Genomic DNA, 27,676 nt, shown 5'->3' on the forward strand with positions numbered 1-27,676 from the left:
TTTTGTAGAGGAAGAAAATATGCAACAAGTTTTATTCAGCGTTAAGTCCACCAGCACAAGGATTACAAGAGATAGAAAGTGCATTAATAAAAGCTAGTCTTTACCAAAAAGAAAATATATTATTGATTCAAAATATCTTACACTTGAATGATGTAATAACTTATTCTGGGCACCTACTGATTAAGAGAAATATCAAGAGAATGTCTGCTCATAAGGAAATCTAACTTCCCAGTTAAAGTCTGAGAATTTAGTAGAGATCACTGAGTCCAGCAGTCTTCCTTGCTTTCTGCATTAATGCCCTCAGCTGGAACTGCTTGCGAGACAGAAGACGTACATGCTGCAGAAAGAATAAGAAAGAAAGAATAAGAACAGCTGGATATTGGGAAAGTTTTGATAAAAATCTTAATTACATTGCAATACAGATTTTCAAAGCATGACACATTCCATGACCCAAACAGGATGTTTGTTATTTTGGAAACACTAAATGCATTAGTCTACTAAATGGCATTTCTTGCCTTAAAAGGACTTGCAGATAGCTACCAAATGCAATCATTATAGTGTATTTTTTGTGATTTTAATTATTAACTCTGCACATATTCTTATCAAAGAGAAAAATAGTAATATGTACTGCAAGGTGAAGTGAGACTAATGCACTTCCCATGGGGCAGAGAACAGTTCTTTTAACAGTAGATAAACAGAACTAGCAAGCTACCCAAGAAGGAAATACTATGTCTCTATGTAGTGCATTGTATACTGGATGTTAAAAGCAAAGTCTAAGTTGTAACCTGGGGGGAACCTCAACTGTTAGAAAAAGGAAGGACTGGTAACTCTTGTTACCCCGTGGCCCCAGTACAGACTATTAACACTTCTGCATAATAATCTTTCCAGATCCAATGGCAACATTAATTGCTCTCACATACACATCTTTTATTCCACATTAAAAAGTGGTTTTAATCTTTTCAAAATAACAACAGATCTGTTTTATTTCATGTGCCATCATCATGCACATAAACTCAAAACAAAGGAAGGTTATTAGATGGGATTATGAAAATTTTCAGCATTAAGGACAGCAAAGAAAGGGAATAAAATTGCCTAAGAAGGTCTCTGCTAGAGATGCAAAACTAGCTGGTGTGGGTTTTTTTTCCCCCTACAATTCTAACACTCCACTGGTTGCCTCAGCAGAGGCATCCATAGACTGCCAGTGAGTTGCTGTCTGAATATGCCACTCACTGTTTCTCCAGAATTAGGATGCAAGCCCAATGGAAAGCTTATGTTGACACTGTTGCACCTATCTAATGATAAATGACTTTGTATCTATAACACTTTTAAAATTGGTCTTTTATCTTAATTCTGAAATTCCTCTTTTAAAACTTATGTTTCAACATGTAAGTATTCGTGTTCTTACAGGATCCTCTTCGGTGAAGAAATCACTAACATTAAAAACCTGAACAAGAGTTCAAAGTATTTAAACACATTTAAAATGCAAATCTTAAAAACATCCCAAGAAGCCTACCTTCAAGAAGACATCTAGATCTATCACTCCACGTCTCAATGCTTCCCCAAGATAGAAGATGGTGTCTTCAATTGCATTTTCCTCTGCATATAAGTTCAGGATCTGCTTGTAAAGTGGTGCTGTAGGAATAATAACTTCATCTATGTCATTATTTTCTGACTGACTTTCCATTTTCTCTAAGGCAGAACTGAGCTCCTCATCCTTCTTCTTCAGAAGTTCAATGTTCTTGTCAACTTCAGCCTAAAAACAATTAAGATGTTTATTTATTTCTTAGGTCTTCAGAGCTGAATGTCTTCTTGTGATACAACTGTCAAGATTAAAGATTTTTAGACATGCCACTTGGTTCTTTACTTCTCTACTCATCTCTGTTACGAGTTTTACAAAAGAAAGAGCTATCAGTCTATAGATTTCAGATTCTTTCGTTTTAAAAAAAGGCTGTCATAGATAATGTCAATCCATTACCAATTTATAACTGTAGAGAAGGCATGCTAATAGTCTTTAAGTATTTTGAAGGTGCCACATAAGGAAAAATAACCATTTAAAGTAGCTAAAGATAACAAAGGCAAAGCCAAAATAGTTATTTTCTTCAGAAATGTGTCTTTTGGAGTAAGTTCCTATGTAAGTTTGCTGAGCATGGATCAAACACTTAACTGTACTGACAGGAAACAAAATATGCTGGCTTTACCCACTAATGGTTAACTGTAATTTAACTGCATCTGTATGAGACATACCTTCTTTTGCTACTTTTGAATCTGCCTCCTGATATTTTTGATGTCCCACAGCTAACACACTGGAACAGACTGTACACCACCGTGGTCTTCCTCATATCACTCAAAGCTCTACAGACTATTGTCACATGCCACCCTCTGTCCCCACTGTCTTCTTTCCAGACCGAAGCCCTAGCTTACTTAGTCATGTTTTATATGGAAGCTGTCTGGTATGCTGGATCATCCTTCTTGCCTTTGCATCAAACATCTGCACTTCTATTACGTCCTTTCTTTCCAAGATAGGAAAACCTAGCATTACACACTACACTTCAAGTGGGCATACAGATATATACAGTGACATAACAGTATCCCCTGTTCTCTAGTCCTGATTAATAATTTCGAATTTTCTTTTTTTAAACCATTATCTGAGCACTGAGCTGGTTTCAGAAACTGCTCATCAATCCCAAAACCTCTACTCCCGAGCAGTAATGCAAGGAGCAGATGGACTAAGCAGATGATGTCAGGCCTTATGAAAAACTGCAGGAATTTCTGAGCCTACTGAGTAGGAGAGACTCGTGCCTGGGAAAGGAAAAATCTGCAGGTTATACAAGGAGGCTGTGACTAAAATCAGTGTCTCTGCACTACGACACTGAAATGTTCTCTAGTGCTGCTGTTACACATTATTATCCAGAAACTGAGACATGGTTATGAAATAATCTCACACCACTGACGTCTTTCACAGGGAGTATGGGGAAAAATAATACTGCTCCTCTACTACTGAACAATGACGTCTGTAAGATACACGCAGGACAATGCATCTTACTGTCACTGCTATTTCTGACTTGCTTCAGTCTGAACACATGCACCTCAACTGGGAAAGAGAATATATATTTAAAAAGAAATACACTGATATTTCTGATATTTCAAGCTCTGATATTTCTATCATGCTTGATAATGAATTCATTACATGCTTCTGTTCACTACTAGTAATACTCTGATACAGAGTAGTGTTTCATCTCAGCTTACCACTTCTTGATCCAGGCGAGTTACCATTTCTTCCAGTTTCTGGTGTCCTTTCTTCAGGTCCTCTTCTGTCCGTTTCAAGGCATTGAGTTCAGCTTGTGCACGATCCATTTCTTCCTTCATTCGCCATCTCAGTTTATCACTGACTGCCGAAATAAGGGAAGCTCTAATGGTATCCTCACTGATAGTTCCATCTCTACTGGGGCCTGCAGAAGAAAATTCACAAGCATAAATTAATTCTCTTTTGCACTGACTTTAGTATAAAGCCAGTTTGAAAAACATAGCAGCTAACTTGCTGGACATACTTTAGCAATATGAGACAGTAAAATAAACTGGTTTACATCACAATTTTCAGAAGCAGTGAAGAGACCACAGTGAGATAAACCACACTAAGATGTACACAAGAGTATGCATCCATTCATTCACTTTACTATTCCCATATGCACAATTTTCCTTTAATTTAAAAAGAGGGTTGGCCATTTTCCCCAAAGTCTACAAATGTTGTTAGTCTGAGTCTTTAAAAGAAGACTAAATTTCTGGTAAACTACAGGAATTAATGGATACGTGTATTCAACCACAATTAATGTAATGTCTGGCTTGAGACAGTGCTTTTGCCTATACGTACTCTATCTTGAGACTTGCCAATTACTGTTTTTTTTAAAAATTAATAAAAATAGATGAACACTAAGCTAACAAATAATTTCAATGAAAAATATCTTAACTGCTGCCCTTTTATGTTTATGAAGATCTAATAGCAGGGTCTGTTTAACTGACAAATTACTGGACAGTATAAAGTGATTAAAAAGCTACAATATGATCTCATCTTTCCAATTGGTTTCACAATTATCATCATTCAGCCATCCTAGGGCAGGTATGGGGGGGCAGTAAAACAATCAGCATTAATATAGAACATTTTTTATTGAGGTATTCTTACTTTAACAAGCAACATTTATTAGAAGATTATAAAGCAGAAATGTTAATCAGTTGTATTAGCGTATGATTTATAGGTATGTTCTAGCAGACTAAAATCAGACAGCAGTCTTTTATGTACATGTTCAGTGTTATACTGAGTCTGGTATTTGTTTTTTTAAAACTACTGCAGGATGGTACTGCAATTGGAGCGAGGTGGGGAGCAGCATAGTTTATAAAATTAGATAATAGCACCCACAAAGAACCTGTAAAATTCTCTCTGGATAAAATACTACTTTAATGTTAGTTGAATAAAGAGTATTAGTCAAACATACAGAGATTCTGTGGAATTAGTCACACAATTTGATTCTAACAAAAGTGAGAATAGCTATTTTATGTAAGTGTAAGACAAAGATGATGACATACAATTTGACTGCAGGTATACTCATTTGCCAGTTTCACTTGGTCCATCATGCCCAGAAACTCAGGGCAGATTTCAGTAGCAGTGAAACAACCAACCAATATTGTTCTAATATTATACAGCTAGCTTCTATAAATGATCAATGTTAAACTGCAACAGAGGCTGCTGTGTAACTGAGTTACAACTGAGGTTACTACCTTTTTTGATTGCTAGGTACAACTTGTAGTTTCAGTTTATTAAATCACATTTTGATGCAGCAATACTAGAAAATATAATAGAAGAAAATAACTTCTCTAATGTGCCTAAAATTTCCATCTTTTATGGATGAAAGAGGAGAGTTTTGAAGTTCTGTAACTGGAAAGAAAATTTGCAAAAAGAAATTTTACCACAGTATCTTTTTATCTAGAGACACGGTTATCCAAACCCTGAAGTTGTTATGGCATTACGTGCATCGTATTTTACAGTACCCTAGATCTCAAAAAATTACAAAGTGAAAAAATATTCACCAAGGCTTCCATGAATCTTACACAGCTAAAGACAAAACCATTAGCATATCTTTTTTTCCTTCCCAAAGGTTCAGAAAAGTGTCTCAAATCAGCTAAAATCCAACCAACTTCTTCACCTTTCTTAATAATCAGAGGCCCTCAGAAGAAGAAAAGCAAAGAAGCAACTCAAACCATACATTAATTTTGCCATTTAAACACAGGAGTTCAAAGATTGGTATTTTTAGAGTAAATGACACCAAGATAGACAGTGATAAATATATTTTTTAATATGTTATTGATAGTACTCAATAACTAAACTTCTATTAGCTAGAAATAAGATATACAATAATTTTACTACAGTTATTCAGGAAAAGGGTGGGCTGTTTAGTGAAATTTCAGCATTACATTGTTCTTGGGGTAGCTTGGATATATTTCTGATAATCAGCAACAATCCAGAACACAGTTTAAAAATCTAAACTCTGCCTTTAGAAACAAGTATCTGAATGGAAAAATAACAATTTTCTGTTAGGGTATCATCATAATTTTAAAAAATAAATACAATTTTTAAAAATATCTATTTGGAGTGTATGTTGGTATTGTTATACTAACAAATGCAAAGTGTTGTTGACAGGACTGCACACCTCAGAATCCTTAAAACATGCTGAGGATTTTTTGGATTTCTGCTACTAACAGAACTAGACTGCATAAATTCCTATCTCTTCCCTATGCCTTTTACTCTATTCCTGTCCACAAAACCTACACCAAGCCAGATATGTGAAAACTAAAGCTATGCAAATGACATGAGAGGAACTATGGGAAGATGCACATCACGCTTACTAATCCACCAAATTGTTCTAAAATTAAGAAAACATCACATTTTGATAATTACTAATGTGAGCACTTCACTTGCATGCAAATTGCACCAGAATATGTGCAATTAATTTTTTTTTTAAAATTTTAAAAATAAGCTAATTACTATTGGAAAAAAGATACTGAATTATTAATCAACTGGTGCAAAGATAGCCTTATGAAAATATAAATTTCCCAACACTTCATCTGATTTACAGTTCTTGCTTAAGCAATTCACCCTGTTGCCAGTCAACAAGATAATTTTCAGTATTTGGTTAATCTGTTAGAATCAGCAACAGAAGCTGTCAAATGGCATCACACACACAGACCCAGGAATAGCTGCTTCTTATGAAAAGGAGAAAAGAACAGTACTTTCTACAGTGAGAAGTAAAACTTAAACCAAGTCAGTCAAACTATCCCGGACAAAGAGTTTATTCACTGTGTAGGACTTCCTGCTTAAGGCAGACAATTGTAAATATACATGGTCCAAATCAGAACAAAAAGGTCCGATTTCACTTCAAGAATAGCATTAGCATGATTTCAGTTACTGTTTACATAATGAATTACTTTCTAACAAAGTCAGAACCAGTCATCAGTTCTACTTTTTTTCTTCCCCTGATATCCCTCACTCTGGGAGATTTCATACAAGCTCACTTTAACAGTAAAGTAGGACAGAGAGAAAAATAAAATCACAATACACCTAACACAGTGAAAGTTCACATAGAAATGCCAACAGACAGGAAAGAGGTCTTTGACCATATAAAGGATCATCCTAATACAGCTCAGTTAGATTTTATGTATCTTCTTAAAGAGCATGAACCCTTAGCATTTTCTGTTGCTTCCATAATTAGCCCAGCTTGGGGAAGATTTTATGGCACATAGCCATTAAACCTACAGAACACTGAAACCCCTAACCTTTACCAGGCAGAGTCTGATTTCAGAAGTGACCTTACAGATTCATCAAACTAGTAATTGCATCAGAAAAGTAATTAATGGCAGATGATCGAACAGAAAGAAAAACCCTCAAGGAGTATTTGAAAACCCAACTATTATTAAAAGCTTAAGCTACTCTGAATGAGTATTTTCATTCAATTCAAACTAAGCTCACTATAGGACACACCCCTCCACCACCCACACAAAACTCTGAAGTTGGACCACCTGATATGCTCCTATAAACTACCACAATAAACCACAGCCAAACAATCTGTATAGGAAATACACATTTTCAGCTGAAACAAAAAAAAAAATCATGTAAAAAACAAGCAGTACTGTATATACAGTGGATGATTAAAGAGACATGTTTGCATTTCATTTAGCACAAGAGATAAACCATGCATAACAGGCATATGACTTCTGCCTAGCTGCATCAAATGAGTCAGTCTAAGGTTAAGTTGCCACTACAAAATCTGGCATTACAACATGGTATCAGATGATCTAACTCAGGACTTGAAGAGCCTTCTATGATATTTGGCAGATATTTCACCTCTGTTCATCTTCACTGGGGATGAAAATGATGGAAAGGAATTAAATAGGACATACCTTTATTTTAAATTAACTCTCTACTACATAAAACAAAACAGGATCTGTTTGAGAAAGACGCTGCAGAAAGCTGGTGTTCCCTAGGAAGGTTCTTATCACCTCCCTACACGAGAGCCAGCTAGAGCCCCCCAACACTGAGTACTGCTTGAGCTAAAGAGGGACCACAGCTTTCTTGCGGTGTGCATGGTAGACACACGTCACCTCAGAGTGGAGATGATCACTGAAACAGCCAATGACTTTCGGAGAAGACTTTTCTAATTCAGAAGGCTGAAAGAACCTGGACACAAAGTACAGGATCAGGCACAAGAAGAACACAAGATACAACTTACTGTTGTTTCCAAATTCTGTAACATCAGAACAACTCCTCAAATATTTTAAGAGTAAAGTAGAAGCATCTATCTTCCCCTTGCCAAGCTGTGAACTTGCTTTGTACCCATGTGTGTGAATGAAAATTTCAAACTACACACAGTTCTGGAAGGAAGAGTGTGTATAAATAACTGGGAGTTCACACATTAAATGAAGAACCTACGGATGCACTTTTAAATTATGGTGCAAGAGACTACAAATGACTGATAGTCAGAACAAGGTCACAGAAGAGTCTATGTCCTTACCATCTAACTGCTCCAAAAGGACTATCATCCACTTGGAGAGCTACTGCACCAACCTCCTACTTAACTAGATGACCTTTATCTCTGGTTCCCAATCTGTTACACATACACTAAAAGTGAGGTGCAGGGCAGAAACCAAGCTAGTGTATTTTGCCAGCAAAGGGCCATGAAGCAGTAGACTGGGAAAAGATACACATTAATACCCTAAATCTTGCTGCTGAAGGGAAGCAAGAAGGAACTAACAAGTAGGCAAGTAGGGACCATTAAGAAGCAACAGTGAAGCTGCTGGAAAAGAATTTCAGTTAAAATGAAGCTCATTCCAAACACATTGGAAACCTCTGCTTTAGACAGCCAGGACTTTTGGAGTAAAGAAAGTATAAATAAAGAGTAAATAAAGTGAGTCCAGCAGATGATTAAGTGAGGACAAAAGCATTTATAGAAACCATGACCACAGCAACACAGACAAAAGTCACCTACAGTTAAAGGGTGAGGAAAACACTTAAGGTAGTTACATGCAGTGTTCTTCAAAGTATTCAGAGCACACGCAATGCACTGCACAAACCCAGGAATTTATCAAGTTCCTGACTGAATAAAATATAAGGCAAAGGACATAAAATGTATTTTATACTTCGAGTAATTTTTTTGATTGAAGATCAATACTTTGGAAGGTCAGACTAAGAACAATATGATCCTTTTTCTGTTTTCTTTGTTTACATATCACTTATAGAGGGAAGCTTCACAGAAATCCTTTCAAAGGTACTCACCAACAGTAGTCACAGGAGGCTGAGGAGGGTAGTACTGAACACTAGTGGTTGCTGGAAATGGAACACCACCCGGATAAGGATAGTTTGGGTAGCTGCTTTGACAAAGAAAGATATGCTAATGTTATGTAACTACTTGTAAAATATCATCCGTGTATATTATCTTTATGTCACCATGTTAAACATTTGTTTATATAATACAATGTTTAAATTGCAGGCCAAGTTATCCTCTTTCTCTTTTCCTGTTCACATTAACATCTTTCATCATTTATATTTCTAGTCTGATTTAAGAAAATACCATTCCATCTGCAACCCTTTGTAGTTATTGCACGGGTCAAACATTTGGATCATTCCAAATTCTCTTCAATCTCTTAATCTTGCCATGCAATTTCTAACTTGCCATGAAACCCCAAAAGTATCCAAAAGAAATTACTGTAGTTACAAACTGATGAACAGCAATATGAGAATAGTTAAGATGAGTACTGAACTGCTTCAGGTAAACCTAGAAATGTTGTGCAAAATATGGTTGCAAGATGAAACTCTCAGCCCTGCTCTGAAGGATGAAGGAAAGCAAAAGAATTAATTTGTTCACTGAAACAATTGTGAGATTACATATAACATGACAATGTACAATAACTAAAATACATTTACTAGCAACTGAAACAAGGACTCAAATTAGTCAGTATTAGACTGACCAACACCTGCCATACAGCAGAGTATTAACCATGGCTATAAGTAAACAAAATGGTCCAAAAACCCATGTAAAATATAAAATAAGCATAGTCTGTGCCTCTCCAGATAACTGCAGATTTAATAGTTCTTAAAAAACTTTCTGTTAATTCATAAATTATATTATTTTAAAAATAGTTCTTCTATTATTGATTTTTGTACAAACATGAAGAGGACTTTAACTGTATTTAGGAGGAAAAAACCTACCATAATAACTTACCAAATCCCCATTTTTCACTTCTTAAAACATAGCACCCCCACCTTCCAAGTGATTACAGGGGTTTATATATTTTTTTTTAAATCAAAATGTTATATACTACAGCAACTCCTCATACACTCCTAACACAAAATCAGGACATTAATAATAAAAAGAATTAATTATGATATGAAAAAATGTAGGTACACACTAGGAGGCAGAAATCAGCATCCTACTATTTGCTAAGACAGAACTGCAAGTGTTCTGGAAAAGCTTTACTCAAAACTATTATATAATAAAGAAAAAGTATTGTTTTATAGTAATAAAAAGCTCTGAATTAAGTTCACATTTATGCTGGAGTCAAGGTTTGTATTAAACCAGCAACTGTTTTGTTCGATCTTTTGAGTTGCTAATTACCCCAAACAATACTAACAACGCTAATAAAAAACTAATCCAACATACAAGTGAAGGAAGATAACATGTGGGAGTTAGGTAATGATTTCCAAAATATATTTATCACCTAAGTATATTGTATTTGGCAAGCAACACTAAGAAAGCTAAACCTTTCTCAAACCTTCTTTTGGCTATTGACAAGAATTCAGTCCTCAGTTTTGAAGAAAACTGCTAACAGGATAATTATACAAACAAATATACCAACAGAAAATAGAACCAGGACTAGATACTATTCAGTGAAACTGTCTATTATGTAAATGGTGATGGTTTAAAGGGGTTCTTACCTCGGGTTTGGAGTGCTTCCTGCTGGATAGGCAGATATTCCACCTGGAATGCCCGGCACATAGGAAGCTAAATAAAATAATGATTTTGTATGGTTTTACTTTTCAGAAGTTTTATATATATAAAGATCACATCTCTGTTAAGCTGCAGGAATATGCTCTTTATTATTGAACAATGAATACAGTACAACACAATGAAACAACAAGGCTAAGAGAAGTCATTCTATGGCCAAAACCCCTCAAAAACATGTACCCTGCACCCCCTAATGCCATCACTTCACACAACACTCCCGCCATTTCCCATGCTGCTCTTGTGCAGCTTGGCCAGAGGGATACATGCAGATGTTTGTTGTGAGCTACCTCTCTGCCAGCTGACCAAGGCAGCTGCTTCCCCTCAGAACACATAAAGGACTAAACTGCAGCAGACTTTCCCTCCATGTATTAACCAGTTAGAATTTCCTTTCTGTATCCCGGAAATTCTGTATCGCTGGAAAATTCTGCATTTCTGAAGATTCTACCTCTACCATCAACTTCTCAAGAGTATTTTGTTTGGAGGAGAATATGAGAACTGTAACTGAAGTCAATTACACACTCCTTAGAACAACTAGCTAGAACACCTGCACATTTTTTTTTTCTTAATCATTACTTCAAACTAACCACTGCACGGATAAAAATGGCTATTAATTTAAAATTCACGAGTAGTTTACTAAGTAATATGTGGATAAATAAGAAAAAGTATCTGCAGGTAGGGAACTCAAAAAAAAATGTTATGTTATTAAAGATGACACACCTGAAGAGCTGTTTCCATTTTTTAGACAATAGCTGAAAAAAGAAAATAACCTTTCCAATGTAGCCATTGTTCTCTACTCACTAAATAACAAGCGTGTAACTTAAGTACCTTCAGAGCAGCTAGACTTCACAACAGTTGACTAGCTGTTTAACAATCCAGCCATTTCTTATGCAGCAATTTCTGCTATTTAGAAGTTACATTTTTAAAAAAATTTATCAGCACATATAAATGTCTAAGGCTTTAACAGTCCTAGCAATTTTAAGTTTCTTCTTGCAAATGTGACAATTCTATTATAAAAATTATGTTTTCAATATATTCATTCCATATTTCTAGTAATTATAGGAATATTACATCAAATAGCTTTTTTTTTTTAAAAAAGAGCCTTGAATACTTTCAAATGATTCAATTTTTTTTAAAAAGGCTTCATTCCTTCTTAAAACAGTGTACCTAGAATTCAAAAAAAAGAAACCTAAATGTCTGTAAAATAAGAAAAAACTGATTACACTAAAACTAAGTAGATATTAACCATGTGAAAATCCTGAAACATTTCCACTAAAATTACTTCAGCTATGCTAGCGCTGAGTGACTGCAAGAGTAGTGAAGTGTGTTTCAATTGATGGTCCTTCCTTCAAGCAATACAGGTCACAGTCTCTACTAAAACTGTACTTGCACTGACACCCACTGTCCCTGGAAAATCAGAACAGTGGAATCATTTAGTGCTCCTATATGCAGGCTGGTGCCGGACAAGCTGTGAAGTCCCAAATGCTTACCTTTAGCCAGCTATCCCTAATGGTCCCATTTATGCCTGCTACCCCTTTCCTCACGCATGAAGAATCTAAGACCTTGTTAAAAATGGTTTCTGCTAGAAATTGTAATGCATAGTACTTCAGCTTTTCAGATGTAACACTACGATCTGATAAAAGCTGTATTTCAATAGAAAACAGACACAGCCTTAGAAATACAGCAAAGTATATAACCTCAAATACAGCAAAAATATGTAACCCCAAATAAAGCTGCTCTACCACTAAATTAATGTAGAACTGTTATAATATCATTAAACAATCTGCAGCTAATCTGCTCCCTCTCCCCTCCTGTCCCAGTCTTTGGCTTGAGTAGGTCTACTCTACTGTTTTGGGTTTTTTCCAGCCAATTCAGAGTCTCTCCTTGGAAGAATTTCTAGAATTTCTAGAATTTTCTGTTTCCCACTCCTGCCTGCCTTTTCCCCCATCTACCTATCCTGACTCTTTAACGTATGCCACCTCCAGAAGTTTAAATAAATAAAAGATTTTAAAAGTCTTGAGAAGTTCCGCAAGAAAGTAAGAATGAGTACCAAGTCAGAGTACCAAATCAACAAAGAAGGATGAAAAATCACAGGGCAGGTTTTTTTCATATTCAGCCAGCAAAAAAAGAAAAAGTGTGGGCACAGGAAACACAAGCAGTATGCTTTTGCTTATGAAATCAATGGTTGCAGGAAACTCTACAGATGGACTTGTATTATCAGAATAAAGAAAATTAAGATAAAACAACAATTATCTGAATAATCTCTTTTTAAGGATATCTCTGAATGTTAACAGGTTAGTTGTCGTTTTGAGGGGTGTGGGAGGTGTTTGTGTTTGTTTTGGGTTTTTTTAAATACAAACTTGATTTTCCCTCCCTTCCAAAAGCTGAAAAACCACACACATTCTTCCAATACAGTTCAAAGAGGTCAAGTACAGCCCAGGTAAATTCATTAGTCAGCAATACAGAAAGTCATTCTAGAGCAGAATGCATCATTTGTGACAAACTATGCAGAGCAACAATCACTCCAGAGTGTCAATATGAATATATGTAGAAATTAGTTGTCATGGCCACTTACTCGTTGGTGGGCCTGTTGCCTGGTACGGTGGGTAGCTTGACGAAGCCGTAGGCCGAGAAAAGACTGGAGGTTCCTCACCAAACACAACGATCATGACCTGAATCAGTTCTAGCAAGTCTGACTGGGGCTGGGAGGGTAAGCAAATCACAAGGTGTTGATTTTGCCAACAGACAGTTTAGTTGACTATAATAACAAAATTATACCATTCCGTCAGCTCTCAAAAGCCATCCTTTTATTGTGGGGCTTTAATTTTTTTAAAAATATGTATGTATATTTTAATTTTTTTAAAAAATATGTGTATACATACATATGCATATTTAACTTTCTTTCTGGATTCCTTTACAGATACCAAACCCAGCCAGCTGGTATTCAAAATAGTATAGCAAAATACAGCTGCAGTAGTGTTTACACTCAGAATAAACTGGGTAATACATTGTTCCATATCAACTGCAGGGCAATAAATGACTGAAGATGACTGTACAATGATGGATTATTATATTTTTTTAAAAACGTAAATCCACTCTCCAACATGAAAAAAGTACTGATCACTAAGTTTTCAGCTATTTCAATTTCATAAAGCATATAGTTTTTGCTCAGGTTCAGAATGGCTCAACAGAAAAAAATATTCTAACCCACTGAGGAGTGGCACAAACCTCCTTTAAATATAGGTAAACTACGCTTCTCAGTTTATAACTACATTTAATATAGGCATGATTTCATTTCACCAAAATAAGGACAAGCATCATGTATGCAGCACCAGATTACATATCCTATTTCTAAATTTTCTTAGCTCTATAATCCTCTTAGTTATTTTTACCAACGTCTCAAACTGAATGAATTCTGTATCACCTGTATCTCAGACGATCCTCTTGCTCGTGCAAGACCTGCATCCTGATCTGGGCAGTCATTTTCCACTATTAACATGCAAGCACTGAACCACCACCCATGCTTAATAAATTTATTCCTGTTAATCACTTTTTACAGAACTATGCATCTTGTACTATTTTTCTGACCTTGTCAGCATAGTTCATCTTCTTTACAAGTCCATGTTTTGGTCACAACTTCTATGAGGCCTGTACTGCTCAATGCCTTTATTTATTGGTAAAGCAAATGTATCCATATACTTGAAGGTCCAGCAACATCTACATAAAGTCCAAGTGCTCATACAAGTCCATTTTAGTGACAGAGATTAATTTCAGCCCAGAGATGTTTTAACAGAATTTATAATTTCCCTTCTGTAAATATTTTTATCTCACAGATCTTCACATCAGTGTCCTGACAGGGAAGGACACCTATGCTGCACTGTTTAATCAGACAAACTGTAACTAAAGATGCAAAGAACCAGGCAAGAGAATGCAACACCCTGAACTTTAAGGCATTACAAATAATAAGCAGTTGTTTTCATTAAAAAAATTATTTAAGATCTCAAATAAATAAGATTATAACTTTTCTTAAAAACGATACAACTATCTAAAAGAATTCAGAACTGCGCAATTTGAGAATTTCAAGTTCCCTGTACGTACGTATTTCCACTCATGCAGATAAGGAAGGTATATCTTTCCATTTGCATCAACATGTTTCCCAGTTTTTATTGTCATAGAGCTAGTGGGTTTAACAAAACAAATTGGGGGGTTGAAAGGGTAGGTGTCCAGCAGCCACAAGCAAATTGGGATATTGTATGTGTTACCTAGAAAAGATATTTTGAAAGATTTTAAAGGTTATTCCAATTCTTCCAACTGTCATCTTGTATACAGATTTATAAAAAACTCCTAAACCCAGTAAATTCAACTGCACAGAGTCAGAAGCTGAGCCAAAATGTACTAGTAACATCCAACAAAGAGCTCACAATATGGCCAAGAACTCAACATTTTTCAGAACAATTTAACTTTGATTTACAACTATCATTTACCACTAATCCATTATCTCATTTGTTCTACAATGCAGCATTATTAGACCCTAATCTGAACTATCATTAGCTGCATCAATAAATGGTTTGCAATACTCATTCAATTGAGAAGCTTGAAGAATGTGCAGTACAGAAAGAAATGTTACAGAGCTGTACAAGACTGAAGCAGCAACGCTCAACATTAAAATTTCATTTTGCAGCAAAAATAGGGAACAATTTCTTTAAAACATTATACTTTGGACAAGTAAAGGATTTCAAGAAAATAGTGATCACCGAAGTAGTGAAGTTGAACCAGCACAAATCTAAATAGTTTTTCATGTAGTTTGGGTAAATAATGGTGGTGGTGACAATAATAATAAATGCATACCTCTGTAAGGCACAGGAATGGTTCCACTGAGGCTCATCAACTCCCTAGATGAACCATCGTTAAAAACTGAAAGGGAACAAACAGTACTTTTAAAACAGACATATTTGCTACATTAATCTCTGTTCAGGTTATACCCCATCTATTTATTAGCATAAGTTTTCAGAAGTTACACATATATAGAATCAACTTGAAAGGTTCTGCTGTTGCACATTTATGGACTAGCATATGATTGTCTACCATCAGGTAACTTCTTATGTATAACATATTTCTGAGAAATGAATGACTAATTATTGTCAAACTACCTTCGCTGCAAATAAAACTAGCTTCCTCATTCACAGACCAACTAAAACATGTTGGAACCACACAAACTGCAAATCATACAAACTGCTGCAGAAATAATCTGAATTTAACTGTCATTTTAGGATTACAAAGAATTCCTTATGATTTCTCCAAACAAAGAGGTCAGCAAGAATACTGAAAATTACTGGGCCATAGGCATTTATTACATAACCAGTAAAGGTAATTTAACCAAACAATAATACACTGAAGAGGAAAAAACACGTAGCACTTCACTCACTGCCAGATCTTAGGCTTAGTTCACAAACTGCCCAGGAACCCTGGCCTCGATTTACTGAGTTCTGTATTTAGTTTTCCCATACTTTCAAACCAACAGATTATTCTTGGCTGAATAAACCAACTTCTGGTAATAAAGCTTCTATTTTCCTAATTTCACCTGGAAGTTTCTAGTCGTAGCTTATCGTGTCCAATTGTTTTGGTGCTAATGTTCTGCAAAGACAGGTAGAACATGCTGGGACTGAAACACGGGTATATATTCCATTAATAATATAAACCTGAAAACTATCTGAACAGCAATGTAATGAGTTTCTTGTTGCTCATTTCACTGCTGCAAATAGTACCAATTATCTGTAAGTGGTTCCATGCTCAGCCTTTCCCAGGCAGCTTAGAAAGAGTTAGGTAACACAAATGGGCTTCTTACTACAGCTCAAAGCCAGCTGGAATTCCGAACAGTATCATTATGCAAACTTGCAGTCCTTTCACTATTGTTTTCGATTCTCCAGTCACTGCATGAATTTCTATTTCAGTGACAGCTGCTGGCTTGCAGCTATTCAAGTTAAAACTAATTTATGTTCTAGCTGTCCATGTCTCTTCTTAATAGTTCTCAATCCAGATTTAGAATTTAGAAAGCAGGCGGCTATAAAATCTCTGATGATGTATCAGTAATAAATTAGCTCACTGAGGAATCCCACAGGTGACAGTTAAAAAAGGTGATCAGAAGGACGACCTCAGCAGCTATGCTGGCTCACTCTATCTTGTGAAACCATGCCCTCAGCCTCTGTAGCTGACCCCAGACATCATCTTAATTCAACACACTCAAAAGTCACTCAGAGCCTTTGAAATAGCTAACAGTGACTGTCATTGTTAATTTACATTAAAAAAACCCTCATACCAATTTTCTTCATACTCTGAAGGACTGACACAATTACTTTGGCAGAATGAAGTATTTGTTCATTCATTTACAGTTCTTTCTAAATAGAACTCTAAAAATACCTTTACATGACAGCAAATCTGAATTTGTGAAACACCAGCAATCTCAGGACACCAACTGATATGACATCACTGAGCAAGTAACTAAAAATTAAGCTGTGAAAAATGCAACACTTCTTGGCATATCAGGCTCAGTAATATAGAAAGGTTATGTGAGAAAATAACTGTCTGTGTTTCTAAGGAAGTATCGATGTCAAAGATCAAGAAGAGAAACTCAAATGATGTTTTCTAGTTTTAATCTCCTTTTTCCCCACAAAAGCTACCAAATATATCTAAACCTTCAACAATTCAAGAGCAAAAATTTTCTTATGCAGACTAACCATATGAATCCATGACAGGTTTGAGGTCCTTGTACTGCGTAATAACACTGGTTGTCTCCTGTACAGTTAAGTCTCTATACTTATACTGGAAAACAAAAGAGAAAGAATGACTTTAGAGACTAAATTTTCAGCATAATTTATTTTTGTTTTATTTTATCCAATAGATTGTGTTTATGAGAGTTTACATGGATAAATGGACACTCTTCTCCACTCTTGTTTTGGAATAAGAATTTCTTTTTCTATATTACTTAACTGAACACTGCCTATAAAACTTAACGGAACTTTAACAATGTTTTAAGATGCTGTTAGTCTTAAATAGGGGTCCATACATCAAGGGATTTGAGGAAAATTATTGCATTTTCATTCACATTCTACCATAACCAACAATATCTTGAGATGTATGTGGATCTTAAAACGCACCCCCCGCATCTGAACAAACATAGTGACGTTTTGAACATTGCTGATACACAGCTATCTAGGATCTGAACCTCACACAGATATCTTTCATAGCACTTTACAAAGCATCACAGTATTTATCAATCATTGATCAGTATTTTCATGTATTTTATCAACTAGAAAGCAGACATTTCACAGCACGATATTATCAGTAGTAATACTGGTTTCGCCCCCTTCCTTTTATCTGGATCAGGGAGTAACTCACAGCACAGAAGATCTGTAAACCACAGATACACTACCACAGAATTTAACAGACTCAGAACTATAATCCAGACAATGAAGGAGATGCTCCTGGGCAACAGAGAGCTGGTTCACCACGTGGTGCAGCTCTTTAACCTTGTGGCCATTCCTCCTGATAACTACCATTAAAAAGAAAAACTAACAATGTAGTCCCTTGGCAATGTTTTCACTGTAATAAAATTTTTAAAAGATTACAATCTTCAGATGTCTTAAGGAACATAAACAGACAGCATCCTTTCATTCAACCATGGTAGGAAGACAAAGGACCCAACACAATGAAATGTGCAATACCCAAAGCACGCAGACATTAACAACATCTGAACCAATTCATTCAGACATCACCCAAGAGCAAAAAGTGTTACACCACAGCCAAAGGTCACCTTTGCTCCAACACTCATGAGTTGTGAAGCTTAGAAATGAACTCTTCTTCCTATTATCTACAGAGAGTGACAAGGATGCTACTCCTGGGCATGATAACTCTTATTTAATGAGCAGAGATGAGCCCACCATGCCACTTCCCATAATGCCACCTTAGTCTACAAAAAGCACCTGTGCTTTGGCCAATGCTGTGACTTATCTTCCTGAAATGACCAAGGGCAAAACAGCCATCGGGTCAGTCTGCAAAGCGTGGGTCTGTGAGAAAGCGAGGGACCCCTCCAGCAGGGACGGCTGCGTGTGCGGGGGGCTCCAGCACAGAGGTCAGTCAGCCGGAGGGGCAGGGCAGACCCTTTTGGTGGGAGGGCTGCAGCAAAGCACCTCAGCCTCCTCTGGAAAGTGGGTGCAGGATCAGCAGTGTGCAGGAGGGGCTCGACAGAGGACAGACAACTCTGCTAACGTTTGAGTACACCCCTCCCTCCCTCCCCAACACCTAGCGGAAGTGAAATAGATAACGGGCATTGCTACAACACAGAGACAGAGGTCTGGGACATTCTGGCTAGGCCAGCCAGAGACTAGTAGTACATACCCACATCACTGAGCGTGTCACTACAGTACAGATGAGAGCGTGTCACCAGCTACTTTAAAAAAAGGGGGTCTTTCTATAGGAACGTACCTTATGGTGCAGGATTGGCATCATCACTTTTAAAAAGAGAATTGGCTTCCACTAACAGAAGCTCCTAACAGGCACAAGGATCCAGAGTCAGGATTTAACTCCACTTTTGGCACAAGAGTCTCAAGTCTGTTTAGTCAAGGAATAGAAAAAACGCCTGCCTGCTCAGCTGGCACACTGGGAGTCTGTACACTGGGGTTGATAGGGCTGATAAAACACAGATTTGGTTATCTGGGGTGTTTTTAAAAATTAGGTCCAAGACCTGAAAATTAAAAAATACTTTCACGTGTCTCTTAAAACTAAGAGTATTGCTACAAATAGTTTTTCCACTGAATGATGAATAATTACTTAGTAGAGAGAAGCTTGTAAGATTCAAGATACTGCCACAAGCAAAATTAAGTGGCACATCAGCTATTAATTTCAATACTTCGATCCAGATAATGACAGAAGATTGAAGTTCTGTAAAATAAAATGACATATGAAGAAGCTTTTCCTAAGGAGAATGATGGCTTTTCTAGAATTTTTTATTATTTAAAGCACAGAGTATGCTCTTTTGTGCTTACTTCTTTTTTCCATTCTAAGGAGTACCAGAATACTACAAGACAATCTTTCTCCCATGTTCATATAGTAAGTAGTCAAGCATTTCCAAGAAATGTCAAAATCTCTTTGGAAAATACAAGATCCTAGTGATTTCTACAAAGGTAACTAAAACTGATTATTTTGAATTCTTACTTTCTAAACTTCTTTTTTCCCTCCTCCATCCTCAGAAGGCAAATGCATCCTCGTCAATTTAGGTATCAGGAAACATCACAGAGAGATGCTTTTCAAGATCAGACAGCAGGTAAATATCTGAAGTTAAATTAAGCGGTTACGTTCACCCAAACTACAGCTTAAGTCTTTTGTTATTTCACACTGAGCTATTCAATATGGGAAATAACTAAGCCTCCCTCTATAAAACTGAAAGCGTAACCATTTTTGAAAAATAAAGTAGTGAAATGGTAACTCCATTTTTCATCTGTTATTAGGTACCTTGCGCTTTGAACTTACCTTCAGAAAGTCAGATGAGGGTATAAAATAGGGGAGTGTGGGGGAAAAAGGACACAGGACTGCCTTTCTGTTTCTTCTGTGGCATGGCAATAATTCATTTAGGGAAGACAGGTGTATACAAATATATACACGATCTCATTTGCTGACACCAAGGTAGTATTCAGCACTCATTTTACAGCTGATAAAAAAAATTTGCTTATGATTCCATGCTGATGAAAGACCCTTTAATAAGGTTTCTTCAGTTTTGATCAGATCCTCACCTATCGTATTTCATTTTAAAATTGTGCAAATATGACTGTTGCTAAAAAAATCCCCCCAAACAAAAACGTAACTCCATTTAAACATTCAGCCTTGCAGGTTTTCATTTCAAGCTGCTGGACAAAGCCCAGTTTTCACCTGAAGAGTGGTACAACTGCACATGGCCCTGTATGATTCAGTGATGAATGATTTACCTTCCAAGAGATTTTCTTGTTCCTTTAAACATGGGTCATGAAGAAACGCACCCTTATTCTAGTTAATGAAGTTGACCTTGCCTTCCACCTTCATTTAACCGGTGAATGCAAACGCCGCTGTACAACCCAAAAACCCACACCGCAGCCCCGATCCACTTCCATGCACGACAGCCTCTGCCGGGCAAATGGTGTCTATTCAGCTTTTGCCAGCAATATCCTGGTCCAGAACCAAACTTCCACAGCACTACAAATAATGCCGTATTTTAGGTTTTGATGCAGCCTACCTCCCTTTACAAACCAACTCAATCTACAGCGTCCAGGGGCCCTGACACCGCCTTTCTACCGCCGCTTCGCCCGGCCCTCCCTCTACACGACTACGGCCGGAGCTCCCTCCCCGCAGGCTGCCGGCTGTCCGCGACCGCCTGTCAGGAGGGAGCTGGCAACGGCGAGCCCGCCGCTCCCGGGGGCCGGCGCCGAGGCTGAAGGAGACGCGGGGCCCCCGCCCCAGGCCGCGGGCAGGACCGCGCTCCCCGCCGCCCGGCCCCGCGGCCGCCCCGCCCGACGCCCCAAGGCAGGCAGAAGGCAGGGCCGGCCCGCAGCCCCCCGCGCCGGGGAAGGAGCTCTCGGTGCCCCCGGCCGCGCCATTACCTTGGCGAGCATTTTCTTGAGCTGGCTCTCGGAGACCGCCATGGCGGCCGGCCCCTCCTCCGCCCGCCCGCCGCTCCCGGTGCCGCCGCCGCCCCCGCGCACCGGCCCGGCCCGGCCGCCCCTACATAAAAACCCCGGAAGCGGCAGCGACACCCTGCTTCCGGCCGGCCCTGACGGCACTTCCGGCGAAGGGCGAGGGGCGGCGCGGCGGGGGCCCCGCCTGCAGCCACGGCCCCCTCCCCGCCCCCGCGCGAGGACACCACGCTCCAGCAGTAGTTTGTGTACCCGAAACACACCCGAGACTGTGTGAAAAATGGTTTGTAGTGCCGTTTATTGTTAAAAAGTATTTCTGGGAATCACTTTCCCGTGCGAATGTAAAGTGCCACTTCCCAGCAGAGCCCCCGAGTGCGGTCCTTCGGTTATTTTTCAAGGAATACGACACAAACACGCGAGTGACGAGCCAGCGTTAGAAGCATCAACCTAAACACCCCGGGAAGAGTTCGCAGCTCTTCATGATTAAAACTATTAATAAAAAAAAAAACCAAAAAAAAAAAACCAAATAAACAAAACACCTCGACTATTCACGGGAATAAATGCTCAACAGATTAAACACAACACCTTGAAGAACAATGTAAAACTAATTTTATGCTGCTTTTTCCAAAGTAAGAAAAAAAGTCTAACCCTTGTGTTGGGTGCTCTTTTTTTTAGTAGAGCAACAAAGTTCTCCACCTACAGTCATCACTAATTTTGTCCTAACACTGACCACCACAAAGAAGGAAAGTTGAATACACCCTGAAAAAAAAGATTACTGAAGGTTTTTTCCTTTCTATTTTTATCTTAATTCAGAGATCAATATAAACTCAGAATTCCTTGCAAGTCTGGCTCTTTGCGAGATAGAACCAGAAGGCACAAAGGAATAGATCTTTGGCTTTGACAAATATCCTACTTTTGCTTAGAAAGCTTCATCAATATTTAACCAGTCACACCTCAAAATGTAAGCGTGGAGTGACATTCCTACACTGCATGCACCAGGAGCGGAGCCCACGTCCCCTCTGCCTGCGTCGTGATGCTGAGGTATAATCAGGACAAATACAGTCTTTTACCAGTGCAGTGAATCAAGAGGTTAAAACCAAAAACCCCTTTATCTTAAAAAAAAAAAAAAAACCTGCTTTTTGATGTATCTGAAAATCCACATCCTGCTTTTTCGCCACATCCTTGGCCTCCCCCGAGGCGGGTTACAGGTGCTGTTGCCTTCTCAAGCAGCTGTATTCTCTTCGGGCTGATGTAAAGCTTATTGACATCAGCTGGCTTTGGATCAAGGCCTGAACTTGCAGATACTTCTGCATTACTTAACTGTCAGATTTTATTCTTTATTTGAAGCTCACACCCTGGCTCCTCCCTTTCAGGAAGGAACCCTGTGCAGCCTTGGAACAGGTGAATAGTGTTGCCTGTGTGCACTGAGAACTGCAGGTGCTTTGGTGCTCTGAACATCCTTACAAAATAAGAGCAAATGAGTTATGACCAGAAAGTCTCAGACATCATTAAACATCCAACAGAGCCTTCAGGCATGCTAAGGTCATGCTTTTAGCTTTTTTCCCCTTAGTAACAAGCAGGAGTCCATTGACATAAGAGCATCTGTGATAGGCATGAAAGACCGAGCTACCAAACTGCATCCCCTGGTGCCCCGAAGAGCCGGAGTGTGACCACATTCTAGACAAGCCCAATGCAGCACTTAGAAACCAGGAGGAAAAGCTCTAGTGAGCTCTGCACACCGGAGTTTCCACAGAGCTGGGTAATTGCTCTAGACTGTGTCCTAGTGAGGTGCAAAGAGCTAAGAATAACCCAAGAATTGGGCTATAATTAGCAACAAAAAAACCATGCAAAAGTCACCTGAATTTAGGTAAAACATTCTTGCACGTTACCCTCCTCATTTTGGCTACCAAAAGCGCACTCTTCAAATAAGAGATTTCTGTGCAGTGCGGTATTAAGTAATTTAAACCAAAACTAAGAAAGCACTTTTTGAAAGTAAAGTAAAAAAGCTTATTGTTTTATATAGAAATCCATATATACCAAGCAACCCTTTCTGCCTAGCAAATCTCTGACCTTTGTGAGCAGACGCTGTGCTTCCCTTGTGCTCGCTTACAGTTTCAGCTGCTGCTGAAGGTCATGAATTGATCCTGCACTGCTTTGCAGTTTCTCTTGCACTAGTGGATCTTCTTCTAGTTTGACCATTTCAATCACTCCATTGGTTCCAAGAATACATGGTAGACTTAAGAATACTTCACTGTTTATATTGCAACATCCCTGAAACAACACGCAAAGAACACTGTCACACAGTTACTTATTTCTGCTCTGTCTGAAGCATGGCACTACATAAAATAACTTGATTATTTTAATTAAGCAAGGATATTCCATTATATGGCATGTTTTGCACGGGTCAAATTCCAGTTATTTTAGATCCTGTGCAATGAGTTACTGTACAGAAACTATAAAATATTACTGTACAGATAAAATGTTGAACCATGCCACACTTGGAGGAGTTTCCAATATAGATGTATCAGACCTCTATAATGCAGGCAAAGTTTATACTACAAAACACTGTTTAACCAGTTTCTTAGGTAGAATAAGCAGATACACTTCATAGTACAGTATCATTAGTTGTTTTAGGACTGAACAAAAGAAATTTTAAAATGCAGCCAAAGGGAGCTATCTGGGGAATATTTTTCAGGTATTGATCCATATTCATTCTGTGAGAGACTCCATTAAACTTATACCACTATAATTCAAGTTTACACTGTAGATTTTGATTATTTTTAGGATCTGTATGGGAAATTTTACAAACTGCAGAGTAACTACAGAATGAGAGACTTGTTGCTCCCCTGTATCTGCATTTAGTTCATAAATGATTAAAAACTTTACTTGAAAACATGGTGAAATTAGGTATATGTCTGTACTTGACAGAATAATCAGCCTGCTCAGCTACCCTGCACTGGGACATGCAAATCACCCTTCTGAAACCTCCAATAGAAGTGACAAGTAAATGTTTCTACATGGGTTTTTTTCCCCTCATATGATTTATTAATGCTTTAATGAAGTCTCTTAGGATAAACTTTAAACAAGATTCAGTCTATAATTTTAAGTTAAATACAGCTTCATAATCTTCTCCTCAAAGTATCAAGGAGTAAAAAAGCAGCCGTTTAAAAGCTGGTGAAATACTGGCAGAAAATGCATTTTATAACTTTCATAAAAGATACTGAACTCTTTTGGCCTCTGGAGAAACCTACATTCAATACTGAGTACTTGGAAACTGCGACACACACATTTCTCTTCATTTGCCAAACCCAGCTATTTGAGGGGAGCTGATCAGCAACTCTGAATGTATTTTCCCTCTGGACTCTTGTATTTTGGGGAAAATAATCCAGTTTTAATGTTGGTTTTGGAATAACACAATAATTGATCTTTGCTCATTTTTGGACTAGAATTGAAAGCTATTGTTGGAAAAAAGTAACCAAAATAGTGCTACTTCAGAACACTTACTTTAAGATGTTTGTGCTGTTAAAATTAATGGTCATATCATTACAGTGCCAATCAAAAGATATTAATAACACATTTACCTTTGCCAGAGTGGATACAGAATGAACCTTTCTTTTATCTTTCAGTATACTGTCAGTCAAATCAGCAACTGAGAGCCCAATAGACCAAGATCTCTGACCTTTTCCCTTTAGAACTTCCATAGCTCTATATAAACCAAGAAAAGGAGAAAAACATGATGTTTAGATTTTAATTATTCTTATTTTGGTTTATATGTAAAACCCAAAAGACGGATTAAATATACCATATCAGGTAATGTGTACTGTAAAAGCACGATTCTCTGTTTTGGAAAAAAACAGAAGGGAATTAAGAACTGCTTTACAGAATTTTATGTGCAGTTTACCCACATAGTAACAATTCCCTTTTCTGTCAAGAGGTGTAACTGATACGTGGCTAATTAAATCAGGTGAATTAATCCAAACTTGTGCTTTGCTTTGAAGTAAACTGCTTCCACACAAACTGAGGAAAGTGTGCCAGAAGGCTTGTCTACCTTTTTTTTTTTTCAAAACACACAATCAGACTCGCAGCTCTAATACTCTTATGTATATTCTACAAAGCTTGTCTTGTCCTTAGATCGCCACAGGCACAACATTAAGAACTTCAGAAAAATAGTGGGCATATACACATATATAAAAGTGACTGACACCCAGACCTTCAATTTCCTATAAACTCCATGTTTGAATGTTTTAGAGCATTCAGAGCTCTTTATAAAGAGCTGAAGGAAAAAGCTCTGCAAACATCAAGTGCATAAACATGAAGAAAAAAAACCCTTAAGATTGTAATGGCATTACCTGTTAGCCACCTTTTCTCTTGAGTTACAAGCAGCCATTGCTTCTGTTTGATTTGCAACTGAATTACAACTGGTCCATGATGGTACTAAATAGAAACAAACAACATTTAAATGAACATCTAAACAGTGACTAGAATAGGTACCAGGTGAGGAGAAGAAAAAAAAATAAAATCCAAGCTTTCCAAACTTTTCTTCCTCCACAACCACCCAAATGCAGTTGATGACCTTCTAAAGTTCCCTGGACTGCTTAAATAAACTATAGTAGCACCTGGACAGAAACACTTGCTTAAAAATGAAGTAATACGTAATAATTCTTACATTAGCAGTAACCTACCATATATTATACCACATTTCCTTCCTCTCTCAGTACATCTAACCTTTCGCTACCACTCCAGGTCTACAGTCTTGGGCATACACCAGAACTGTATTATTTAGAACCATTACTTTTGAAAGTCTACCACCCTGCTTATGACTACCTTCATTATTTTTCTCAATTATTCTTTCATTACTCAATTACTTAAGCACTGCCAGGACATTACATACTCATAGTCATAATAAGTATCACTTTACCTTTGTCTTCCCCTTGTTCACCAATAATCCAAGCATCCTTCGCCAGCATTTGTGCGTTCAAAAGGTTTGTCAGTACGTACTGAAATCTCTCAGTATCTAGGTTGGCACCTACTCCAATAACTCTGCTTTTGGGAAATGCACTCAGCTTCCATGACACAAAGGTCATTACTTCAACTATATGTGAAAAAAAAATATGTTGACAATGAAGGACCACTGAAAATTCAACAGAACTGCAAACTACAAATCACAGTTACAAAAAAGTCCGGACCAAGTTGTTTACTTTAGAAAAGGTATAAGCTACTGATATGTTCTTACATGCTTATTTCAACCTAAAACACCAAGTCAGGTGGGGAGGAGGTGAAGAAAATTCACAGTCCAGGTAAAGTTTTAAGAGAACTGAAACTTCAGTATGAGTCACCATGCTTCCCTCTACCAAAAATCTCACATGCTTCTAGATTTAATTCAGCCAGTGTTTAATTTCTTTTAATTTGGCAAGCATTCTCCATCTCCACAGCTCTAAATGATAGGAAGAGCAAGAAGCACTTGATAAATAGGAAAGAGCTGTCTTCAGTGCATTTACAGGACAGAGAGGCTCACGCTTACTTCTTTCCCTTTTAAGTAGGGTTTTTGCTTTGTCTTAGTTCACAGTATCACTGACCCAACAGATTTAAACTTTCCACCAAAACACAGCTGCACTATTTACTATCAACACTATATTATGTATTAGTAGTCTGTGAGTCTGATCATGTGGCACATAACACACATGCATCTATCCTTACTGCACAGGAGAAACATATACACATAAAACTCACAACTGACAAGACGACAGCCTATGGATGCTAATCTTGTAGATACAATCAGGTTGAAACTATGTACAGAGACATAAATACATACCTTTTCTACAAAACAAAGTATACTATTTTCTTTTATCTTGGTAACAGTAAAGAAAAAACCCTCAGTGTCCTGCTCAAAGCTGAAAAGGAAAACATCTTTCAGAGTAGCAAGAATTTTTGACTAAGAAGTGTATTCAGCAGTAACGTATTTTTAAAACAGGCCAAAGAGGAAACCAGCTGAGGGACAGAACATAAGGTGAAGTACCAACATACCTGGATGAGAAGCAACAAGGAGAACAGTGTTCTGACTGTAGTGCGATATTGCTGGGATAATTCCTCTGAACAAATCCACGTTGCTTTGTATGACATCAAGATAAGTCTGAGCATTACCCAGAGAATTAACTGTAAGTACCACAACTTTTGAATCAGCTGAAGCAGAAAAATCTGAAAATATAAAGAAAAAATATTTTTAAAATGTATGTCATTCTAAGTTTTGGATGCAAAATGAAGACCCATCCTAAAGACCGAACTGCAACATCCATCTTAGTTAGGGATTCTTTGCCTCCTGTTTACCCCCATATCCCCCAGTGTGAAATCTGGGGCACTTCCACAGCACCTGTAAGACACAGCTCTCCCACAGAACTACTTTCCCATTTCATAGTTGGCAAACACAGAAGACAGTCTGCAGTTTGTCCAAGGTTACAGAGTGGAGGCCTGAAAACA

At 37.7% G+C, this 27,676-nt stretch overlaps 2 protein-coding genes across 6 annotated transcripts in view; both read right to left on the reverse strand.

Moving 5' to 3' along the window:
- On the reverse strand, nucleotides 1–21,314 carry TSG101 (tumor susceptibility 101). 2 transcript variants are annotated; one of them, XM_074884626.1, is made up of 10 exons: nucleotides 21,170–21,314; nucleotides 17,279–17,363; nucleotides 15,393–15,458; nucleotides 14,643–14,806; nucleotides 13,120–13,246; nucleotides 10,478–10,544; nucleotides 8,819–8,910; nucleotides 3,247–3,449; nucleotides 1,514–1,753; nucleotides 1–337 (listed from the first exon to the last, which is right to left on the reverse strand). In XM_074884626.1, exons 1-10 carry the CDS (start codon nucleotides 21,209–21,211, stop codon nucleotides 248–250), a joined length of 1,176 nt encoding a protein of 391 aa, XP_074740727.1. In that variant the 5' UTR covers nucleotides 21,212–21,314; the 3' UTR covers nucleotides 1–247. The 2 variants fall into 2 exon arrangements, with proteins under 2 accessions (XP_074740727.1, XP_074740726.1); XM_074884625.1 differs by having other exon boundaries at nucleotides 8,819–8,913.
- The window catches only part of UEVLD (UEV and lactate/malate dehyrogenase domains), a 20,703-nt gene continuing 8,439 nt past the window's right edge, over nucleotides 15,413–27,676 (reverse strand). Inside the window, exons 8-14 of one of the 4 annotated variants that reach the window (XM_074884621.1) lie at nucleotides 27,227–27,397; nucleotides 26,121–26,294; nucleotides 25,552–25,636; nucleotides 24,784–24,907; nucleotides 23,313–23,473; nucleotides 17,279–17,363; nucleotides 15,413–15,458 (exon numbers count right to left, since the gene is read on the reverse strand). In XM_074884621.1, coding sequence (XP_074740722.1) covers nucleotides 17,345–17,363; nucleotides 23,313–23,473; nucleotides 24,784–24,907; nucleotides 25,552–25,636; nucleotides 26,121–26,294; nucleotides 27,227–27,397 — 734 coding nt within the window. In that variant the 3' untranslated portion in view covers nucleotides 15,413–15,458; nucleotides 17,279–17,344. Of the gene's footprint in view, nucleotides 15,459–17,278; nucleotides 17,364–21,483; nucleotides 23,474–24,783; nucleotides 24,908–25,551; nucleotides 25,637–26,120; nucleotides 26,295–27,014; nucleotides 27,094–27,226; nucleotides 27,398–27,676 lie in introns of those variants that run through there. The other 3 variants (XM_074884623.1, XM_074884622.1, XM_074884624.1) reach the window with 3 other exon arrangements.

The sequence above is a fragment of the Strix uralensis genome, chromosome 15 (assembly GCF_047716275.1).
Source record: "Strix uralensis isolate ZFMK-TIS-50842 chromosome 15, bStrUra1, whole genome shotgun sequence".
In the NCBI taxonomy this organism is placed as follows: domain Eukaryota; kingdom Metazoa; phylum Chordata; class Aves; order Strigiformes; family Strigidae; genus Strix; species Strix uralensis.